This window comes from Cornus florida, unplaced genomic scaffold, assembly GCF_030987335.1.
Source record: "Cornus florida cultivar Cherokee Brave unplaced genomic scaffold, ASM3098733v1 CherokeeBrave_3.0.0_Hap2_Chr08, whole genome shotgun sequence".
NCBI lineage: Eukaryota > Viridiplantae > Streptophyta > Magnoliopsida > Cornales > Cornaceae > Cornus > Cornus florida.
The window spans coordinates 98,964,890-98,975,387 of record NW_026775578.1 but is presented as its reverse complement, the minus strand read 5'-3'; the positions used below and the strand labels follow the sequence as shown (position 1 = coordinate 98,975,387).

Here is a 10,498-nt window from a genome sequence, read left to right as displayed (position 1 = left end):
TTGAGGTGGAAAATCACCTCCACTGAAATAGTAGCTCATTCTTTCATTTTGGAATAAGTGAAGGAGAATTGGCCACGTCCCCAAAAAAATTTGGTGAAATGAATTACACACGGTTTCAGTTTGTGTAAAAGCTTTAAATATTATATAATAAATATGGTATAGGTTATTATAATACGGTATATTATTTGGAATTGTCCATTTAGCCCTTACTTCATTTAGGGCTTTAATTCCCTTCAAAATAAGGATTGCTGCCCAATGTAGGAAGGAATTGGGGGCAAAGTGTGGAGGGAAAATACTTTCCCACCAATAAAAGATTGGCATATCAGCGCATAAGGGGATCACCACAAACACTAATATTATTCAACTTTTAATTTAACCATCTACAAGAAGCTTGAGCCGGGTTAACTAAGCACAATGAGCTGGACTCATTAAGAATGACTCCAAGCCCAATTACGAATGTACTACTAAACCCATTTTTAGTAACAGTTTTATTAGAATAATGATTATGATCTAAGGAAACCAAATCATGTAAACCCTTATCAAAAGGATAGTATAATATATATGATTAAGATTCTTAAAAGAATAGTGTAATGTGATTGAGATTCTTAAGAGACAAGCAATGCGAGACTTGATTATTTGTAAATTACTTATAGATAGAGGCCAAGACCTCAAATAAAGATATACAATTTCTACTGAATCAATTTTAGTCTCGATTTAATGGTCTTTTCTCTTTATCAATTTATGTTTTTGAGTGTGGTGTGGTAATTAGTTGACTTTTCAAAGTTAAACGAGTTTTTCGGTGGAGTGCGCTATTAATGCTGGGTTTGACAAGGTGTGGTTCGAGGGAGATTTCAGGTGGTTTGTGATGCTGTATCAAATGATGATATTAGTGGATATTTGTGCGATTGTCTTTGATATTAAGAATGGGTTAAGGAGATTTTCCTCGTCACATGTTAGTCATGTCCGAAAACATGGCAACGCCAATGCTGTAGCAAAACTCTCCATATGTCATATTTATTGTGATGTGGAGCTCGTGCATATTCCAGATCATATCATTTCTCTTGCTCAATTGGATGCTCGATCAGATGCTCATGCTGGCGGTTAATTTGATTGTATGTGTTGTATTGGTTTGCTTGGTTAAAATAAAATAAAAAAATGAAAACAGTTGGTTCATCTTTTCAATACACTCTTGTTTCCAATATTTGGTTTAATCTTCCAACATTAAAAAATAAAAATAAAAACCCTACCATTATAATTTCATGATTCACATACACAAACAATACTGGAAGAAGCTATCGCACCACACCAAAAACATAGCGAACCATACACAATTCTGAAATATATATATATATATATATACCAAATTACTATGGCTTATTGCATGCAGTTCCCAGCTAGTTAGCAAAGAAGATGCGGGTCTGAAAAGCGATTTATAGTGCAGACATAATAAAAGTGGAAGTGGTAGTGTTGGGTGCAGTGAGTTGTGAGTCATGATCATCCTTTAACATGCTCTTAAGCTCCATCTCGAACCTATCCATGGCAGGAGCAGGCAAGCAAATGGGAACTACAATCCCATCCTCACCACTACTTTTGTTCTTGAAAGGTATGTAGAAGCTGGCAACACCAGGGATAGCCCCTACCCCACCTTTAGCCGGCCCTCCATATGCAGGCTTCCCCCACCCGAAGTCCACTTCTGTGAATCCAGCACGCGTAACGTCCGACACAAGGTACGTCCGCACCACCGTGAAGTGGGGTCGCCCTTTGATCACCATTAAGTCTGCCAGTGATCTCATGTACTCCTCCGTCACATCAGCTTTTGCCTTCATTACCAACTCCAATGCATACCCCAATGGGTTCTGGCACAACTTCCCTGCAGTAGAAAGGGCTACCGGGAATGCGAATGCGTTGCCATAGAACCCTTTAGGCAAGGGAGGATTGAACTTGGCACGTGCATTAACAATGCAGAGGATGCGTACCTCCTCGTTCGGGTCAGGCTGGAGGGCAATGGTACGACAAAGCCATAGGCATGCGGTCAACACCTCAAATGTGGAACATTTTTTGTGGAGGTGGGGCGGAACGAACCTACGGATGGCAGACACCTCAGTAGGGCCGAAGAAGAATGAGCGGTGGGCCATGTCGTCCAAAGGAATTATGGTTCCCTTAGTGTCCGCCACCTCATCATACTCGTGGTGTGTCCGTGTCACTCGTGGCGGTTCCCTCGCATTCAACAACTCTCTCTGCCACACAGGTTGCACAGATGGGGCATTCGCTCCGCATGCCATCTCGCCCACCGCCTCCATGAACTGAACTAGCCCCACCGCGTCACTCATGGTGTGGTTGAGGCGGAGGGCAAAAATGAAACCTCCACATAGCAGACGAGTTACCTGTTAATTTCATATAATTACGAAATTATTTTATTAACAAAAATAAATAAAAAATAATTAATATTATAGCCCCACTAGTATAAGTTTGTTCTAACTCCCAGATTCCATAAGTGTGAACGTTTTATCAATCCAAAAATAATTTAAAATACATGTTGGGTGTGGTGTGGACTCTAGGAGAAAAGTAAATTGATTGGTGAATGGAATAAATAGCACTACTACTTTTTAAAATGTGAACCCTGACCAAACCGATAGCACCACTAGTTGTTGGTGTTTGTTGGGTGGTCCACTCTTGAGATAATGAAAATGAATGGAAGTTAAAGATTCGAGTGTTGATTTGAGTGTCCCCCACTGTCTACCTGGAACCACACGCTAGTAGTGTGGGACCCACATGCTTTCAATTTCATTCATTTATGATAAAAAAAAAAAAACAAGAATGATAATAAATAAATAAAAATCGTACTTAAATTATCCAGACCACGAAAATATTTCAGATTTCGTATTTGAATTCACCCAACTCTTGCGAGTCCCTGTCACACTCTCACCTACCTTTTGCTGGACTACACAAATTTTAACCATCAATAATTTAAATAAAGTAGTCATGATTGTTTGTCATGCTACCACCACACGGGACATGTCTTTTAAAGGTTTTTTTTGGTTAATAATTTAAAAGGCTTAAATCATAAAAATTTTATCTTATTTGTAAAAAGCTAGTAACATTACAATGTTATCATTTTGTTCTAATTCTGTCAGTAAATTTTTAAAAGACCTATTAAATAACTAAATTACTCTAATTTTGTTAATAATTAAAGATTTATTCGAAATGTTGATGATAAGTTAATATATATGTATAGTCCATTGGGTAATTGAAAAAAAAAATTAATATAAAATTTAAATTAATTTTCTTTCAATAACAAATTTAGACAACTTATTCAGTGCTCTCAATTATAGCATTAAAAAAAATAATAAAAATAATAAAAAGGGACAAAAAGAAAAGCATTGCATTTTAATTACATGACTTGTAGTAAAAAAAATACAGCTGATCCCGAATGACTCCCAATTAATGGAAAATGATATTCAAGAATAAGATGGAAATCAACTATATATATATATATATATATATAGAGTTGATTTCCATGCCTTTTTCGCTGTTAATTAATAATTGATATGAGAGGGCTAATTGACATTATTTGTAGGAAGAGGGAGGTTGAGAGTTTGATCCCTCTGTGAGTTTTCGATCTCATTTTTGAAAAAAAATAAATAAAATAAAATAAACATTAAAATTAAAATTAAAAATAATAATAAAATAATTAAGTAATTAAGTAATTAAAAGACCTGAATGAGAAGCAAAGGGCAGTCGAGGACCCCTCCGGAGCCTGGAACGTCATATAGAAGCTCCTCCAAGCAGGGGAATGGAGGTTGAAGTGCGTCACCAAACTGGTCAAGCCTGACGTCGGCATCGGCCTCGATGAACATCACACCCTCGCCGGTACAGTCCACAATCAGCTTCCGTCCGGGACCTTCCCTCAGACGACCCGCGAAGGGATAGTAAAACACAAGTGCCTGTGACAGTGCCTCTCTGATCACCTTCACAGGGTCGACTCTGGATGATGGTGATGATGATGATGGATGGTGACGATAAAATTGTATGACCGGAATCTGAAACCGAAGACCTTCTTGGTCATCGATGTCCGACATCAGTTTCATCTCGTGAGGCGTGGGCTTGGCCGGAGCAACCAGCTCCGGTTCACGCCTTCTCACTCTAAACACCAAAGAAGAGTTGGCATGTGCCATTACTTAAGTTACTAGAGAGAAAGAGAGATATATAATGTGTATATATATATATATACGTTGGTTTTATTGTAGACTCACTACTACTCTCTTTCTGATGAACCCCCAGTATTTATAGAAGTGGTCTGGTACCTACTTAGTTATACTAACATGGAGTATGTATGCATGTGGATGTGTATGTGTATGTGTATGTGTATGTGTATGTGTATGTGTATGTAAGTATTACAAGTCTTTTTAAATTCCGAAAATACTTTAATTGAGTCTTCCTTCCAATGATAGAGAGACAAAGTGGCCCAACACCTGCTTATTTTCTTGCTTAATTATGTTTGGTAGTTGAGAAAGTCGGGCTTGTAAATTTCTTGGCTGCTTACTGAGAAATTGACTAATAATTGACTGGATGGGATCCCAATGACTAATAATTGAGTCCAGGCTTGTAAATTTCCTGGCCGCTTTCTTAGTAAGAAAGTATGTAAAACCAAAAAGAAATGTCAGACTGGCGTTATATATGGGCTAGCTTGTAAATTGACTAATAATTGGTCGGTGGGTATACATGTTTGTGTGTGGGAGGGTCAAGAGCAGAAAACACTTATAAAATATGTTTATAATGAATATTACATCCCACACATGTAAAAAATATCCCTCAAATTTCAATTTGGTATAAATAGGTCCCTCTAACAAATTTAAACCTTAAGTTAACTAAATTACCCTTACTGAACTATTTTATAAAATATATAAATATAACTAATTTTGTAAAATGATCGAAAATGATATTATTGGAGGATGTTCCTAATGTGCAAAAAACACCCCTAAAGTTTTTATTTGGTGCAAATAGGTCCCTCTGACAAATTTAAATCCTAAGTTGACTAAATTACCCTTACTGAACCATTTTATAAAATATATAATTTTGTAAAATGATCGAAAATGACACTATTGGAGGACATTGTCAATGGACAAGTAAAGATAAAAATAAAATAAAATAAGTATAAAAGAAAAGTAAAAATAAAAATAGAAAATAAAAAACAAAAATAAAGTGCAAATTGAAGAAAATAAATCTTTCGAAACTTCGAAAACCAGTGCACACTGATTGTAATGACCTGATCATTTTCTTTCATTTTCTTTTTTGAAATTTTATGGATAAATTTTTTCCGTTGAATTTTCTTTTCTGAGTTCGGTTACTTATCACTTAGTATCGTCTCGAGTGCTCGAAAATGGTTCTGAGACTCTTTCCTTTGGATTGACAACTTCCTTTAAGGACCGAGTCATTTTTACATTTTCATTTTTTTAATACTATTCACTTTTCGTCTTTTTCCCGAGAATGATTTTCTTCGCGTAACCTCACTTTTTGTGCTCGGATTTGGTTCCGATTTTGCATGCATCCATGATATTTAAATTACATGCTTTGTGTATTTTTACTTTTTTAGAAAAGTATGCTAGTTGTTTATTTTTACGAAAAAGGGCATGGATGCATAGTTTCTTTAGAAAACATTATTTGTTTTTGAGGTTTTTTTGTAATTATGAAAAATAATTATTTTTCTTTTTAGGAACCTTTTTGTAATTTATTTTGGTAGATATTTTCAAAAAAGACATTTTTGTAATTACTGAAAAGGTGTGACAAGTGTCGCGCTCTCATTGGTTCACTTGTAAGCATCTCATTGGTTAACACTTGGAAACCTTGGATGATGACATGTAGAGAGTGGAGATTCACCCACTTGTTGGACTAGCATTGGTGCACTTGTTGGCTTGGATTGTTGACAAGTGTAGGCTTTAGATTAAGCCTAGAATGAACCATTGGATTAATGACAAGTGTAAGCTTCTAATTAAACTCTATCTTTTGTGTGTGTGTGAGGGGATGGTGCAAGACCAGGTGTGTTTGACTTCCATTAACCAAGTGAGTGAAGGAATACACTAAAGTATTTTAATTATTTCATTTTACACATTAAACTTCTTCTTCCTCACTTAGAACCCTAGCCACCATTAAAGGAAACCATTAACTTAGGCTTAAAACCTTGGTTTTGATCTCCTTCCACTCACCTTAGACCTAAAAGCTTGCAACACAAAACACTTGCATCACCTTCCTCTATATAACCCTTGAAGGAAATTGTAAAATTCCTTTGTTTGCTTTGGATTCAAGAGGAACAATCCTCTTGTGAGGTATGGGTGATTTAGGTTCTTAATTTAAGTGTTTTAATTGTTTTTATAACTTACAATAAATTGTTTATATGTCTTATACTTAATTTTTAAATTAATAGGTTGTAGTACCTTACATGAAATTAAGGTAGGACATATTATTCTTGAAGGTCATGACTTGATCTATAATTTGTATTAGTATAAAGTCATTTGGAGTTGTTGTAGTACCTTACATGGATGCACAATTCTTCAGAATCTTTTTCATTTCTTGGGGTATTTTTCATAAATATCTTTTGAAGATATTTTATTTCAGGGGCATCTAAGAAAATATCTTTTCGAAGATATTTTTATTCTGGGGCAGTTTCGCAGTTAACCCTTTTTGTAGGGACCATTGTGCAATTAACGAAAGTTATTGCAAAATGCCTCGTCTGGAGCTTGGATCCTCGTACGGGATTCATTTTCACATTTCTTCGAGTCATGGACTCTTGGAAATTCCTTCTGGTCATTTTTCTCCAGTTTCAGAGTTTCTGGACCCGGTTGCAGCTGAACTTGTTCGGGGCATAACTTTCTGCTCGGGACTCAATTTTTGACGCCGTTTCTTCCATTGTTCATATTTTCTCATTTTGAATCTTTTGTTCATGAAGTTTTGCCTTTTGAGCTCGTTTGCTCAAATTCCACTCTTCCGGACCCGGCGGGGCCCGTTCAAGGCACTTTTTGAGATTTCTTTAAAAGGGGGGTGAAATATTTTATTTTTCATTTTCCCTACTCACCTTGCACGACGAGAGCTCCCATGGCAGCCCAAGGGAGGCTGCCACCACCTCTCTCCTCTTTTGAACATCATTCCTTTGTTAAAAGTTGAAGTACCTTTACGTTTTGTGTTCGTGTTGACTACGCGCTTCTTTCACCCTTATTGGAATCCATTTTTGGCCAAATTTTGAGTTTGGGTTTGAGGTCAAGTTGTGATTTTCATGGGGCTTCCTTCGGATTCATGTAGATCGCGTTATCCCCGACAAAACCCTTCGGTTTCGGTAGATTCGGAACACTTTTCTTCCGATGGGGATTTGGGATTTTCATCTCAAATTGAGGTAGGGGGTGTTATAATTTAAATTCTTGCTATACTACATGTTTGTGATGCTTATACAACTTGATTACATGCTTGGATTCAAAATCTAAAGATTTTATTATTTATTTTTCTTGTGAAGGATTTAATTTTTCCGGTTATCCATGGCTTTGTTTAATCATGTGGCATGATAGAATATTACTCCTTGATATGTAGATTGACATATATTAAACCTAGATTATTTGGACAAGTAATGAAGATTTTATTTAATATTTATTTTGAATAAAATATTAAATCATGTGGCCTTATCTAGCTTTAAATCAATATGTGATAGTATATTATATTAGGCTTTAGCATGCTCTTGAACGTAGATTAATTTGAGAGTAATTGGAGAAGTTTTGAAATCTAGTAATATTTAATTAATTAGATTAATTAAATTGCTCCAAGTGTACTATTCATCCCGTTGGATTTCCGACTTGAAATTCTTGATATGCATATCATATAGTTTCACATATATTAAATCGAGAATATTTAATTAGGTTTTGAAACCTTTTAATTATTATTTTTCTAGTATTAAAGTTTAATGCTCGTGGCCGTACCTTGCTTGAAATGTACTTGTATCATGTTCTTAAATCAATTTATGACATGTTGTATAACATATATTATATTGAGGTCATTTGGATGACTTTCAAAATCTAGAGATTTTAATTAAATGAAATAATTAAAATCCATTTAATGGTTCTATGCACTTAATTAAGTTTCTAACCTTGTATTCATGATAAGTTCCTTCACGTGTATTACTTTGAGCATAATCGGATAAGTTTTGAAACTTACATTTATTTATTTCCCTTGTATAGAACTTGACTCACATGGTTGTGTCGTGTATGAAATGAACTTGAAACTTGACATTGAACTTGGCCTTGACATAACATGTTCATAAAATATTTGGACTTGCCATATAACCTTGATAATTTAATCCCTTAAGTAGATTAAATTTCATTTTATGTCTTCCTCGAGTTAATCATGCCTTGATATCATGTATCTAGACTTCTTGTATCTTGATTTCATTAATGTTCTTAATGACCATGCTCATTTGTTTCGGAATGGTTTATTCACACATGTGTTGTTTAATATACAATTGAATCATGTATCTTATACTTATGGTATATTTGCTTTGATGGATTCCATGTGCTATTTATCTTGGTTGTGGTCTATATAAATGCACACATTGATTTCTTAACATTTCACATGCCATCATAGTTAAGAACTTAGGGCATGACTTGTGTATTCCAAAATCTTGGTTGTGTATGATATGTGGTTAATGCATTTCTTGTATTTTGATACAATCTTGACTTGCACAACTTGTTGATTTTGGAACTTGAGATATCAATCAAGAATTAACATGGCTAGGACTTGGTTCTAGTACGGGGGATTGTCACTCTAAACTATAATGCGCACTAGGGGAAAGGTACCCATGGGTTAGTTGCCCTAAAGTGATCTCAAAAGTACGGTTTTAATCCGGGCGATATCCGAGTTTTCACATTGGTTGATTTCACTCTTTAAATTTCAAGTTGCTATTCTTTGAAGATTTAAACTTGTCGTGTATGTGAAATGCTCCAAACTTGTCTCATTGCATAGATTTTATACTTCATTCGTGATTTAACTCCTTAAATTTCAAGTGTTGTATTCCTTGAAGATTTAAGACTCTTTTCGTGTTGTATGGAAGATTCTATCCTTGTTTAAATGCATAGATATTATGCCTTACTCTTAATATAACTCTTTTCGTGTTTCATGGAATGTTCCATCCTTGTTTAGTTGCATAGATACTATGCCTTGTCATTGATTTCTTATATTACTTTTATCTTGTTAATTGGAATGCTCTAATCTTATTAATTACATAGATATTATGCCATGTTCTTGATTTCATGTATCACTCCCAATCATGTTAATTGCATTTGATAATATGATCCTTGTATTCTAGCATCCTTCTTATCGTGTTCTTGGATTATCCCAACTCTGACTTGTTTTATATATGTATATATATCATGATTCTTGTTGCTTATACTCCATGGTAGCTTAGGATGATCCCTGAGTCTCACTTTGACATGGATGTTAGGTGGCATAATTCCTTTTGAATTATATCATGTTAGTCCTAAAAATCTCTAAAGAAATCGAATCGATGCATGCTCATTCTCTACGAGTAAACTTGTTAGTCTTTTTTACTCACCCCGAAGTCACTGGGGGTTTTGACAGGTACGAAGACTTGGTTCGTGATGTTCATCGTTCATTGGGATGGCTTATAGCTTTTATGTTTCCATTCACGCAAGTGTTAGCATGAAATACCATTTCATAGCCTAATGTATGTAACTTGTATTCTTTGATTCTAAATATGTAAAATGTGCATAAGTACACTCTTTTCATTGTATTCAACATGTATAAGATGAGGCTGGAGGCTAATAACATGTATTATGTATTCTATGCACTTTACTTTCAAAGTCATTATGAAAACATTGAAAATTCATAAGTTTTTTCTTCATAACTTTTGCAATGGGCATGGGAATTCCATTCTTTCTTTTTCATAGGGATTCTATAATCATGTATGAGGTGTGGCCAAGGGCCAAACACCATTTAGTATTCATTTTTGCATTTTAGTTCACATATTGCATTTTGGGCTAAAATAGTAGAATCCGAGCCTTTAAGGGTTCATTTTCAAATCGGGTGGTGCAAAGTGTGTTCTGGCACCTCCACTAGGTCTCATTTATCTTGTATGAAGTTTGGCCAAGGGCCAAACGGTCATTTGAAATCATTTCCTAATTTTAGTTTTCAAATTTCCCATTTCTAGTTCATTTTTGCCTTTTTGGCCGTTGGGGGGTCAAATTTTGCATCGGTAGTATTTTTAAGCCGTGGACTATTGTAGCACATCCTAATAGGTAAGTTACGTTTGCGTGCATGGTCGTTTCCGGTTAAACCTTCTCCTTTGGTGAAATGAGCCTCCTATGGATTCATTTTGCACTTTTGTTGCATAATCTGATTTTAGGGGCATCCTGGGGTTTTCCTTCGGGAAATAAATTCCGGTCTTCACATGGTCGCTTAGAAAACGTGATTTTAGGGAAGGTTTCTTCACAACATTTTTCCAGAA

General features: G+C 35.3%; 1 protein-coding gene across 1 annotated transcript; it reads right to left on the bottom strand.

The window, feature by feature from the left end:
• Positions 1 to 1,221: 1,221 nt before the first annotated feature.
• Positions 1,222 to 4,327, bottom strand: LOC132268315 (benzyl alcohol O-benzoyltransferase). The gene is made up of 2 exons (XM_059769163.1): positions 3,717 to 4,327; positions 1,222 to 2,384 (listed from the first exon to the last, which is right to left on the bottom strand). Exons 1-2 carry the CDS (start codon positions 4,173 to 4,175, stop codon positions 1,431 to 1,433), a joined length of 1,413 nt encoding a protein of 470 aa, XP_059625146.1. The 5' UTR covers positions 4,176 to 4,327; the 3' UTR covers positions 1,222 to 1,430.
• Between the last annotated feature and the right edge of the window lie 6,171 nt (positions 4,328 to 10,498).

Coding starts and splice junctions, on each gene's coding strand:
- LOC132268315 (XM_059769163.1), bottom strand. CDS start 4,175: ATGGCACATGCCAACTCTTCTTTGGTGTTTAGAGTGAGAAGGCGTGAA. Junction 2,385..3,716: donor GCCCTTTGCTTCTCATTCAG/GTCTTTTAATTA, acceptor TGAAATTAACAG/GTAACTCGTCTGCTATGTGG.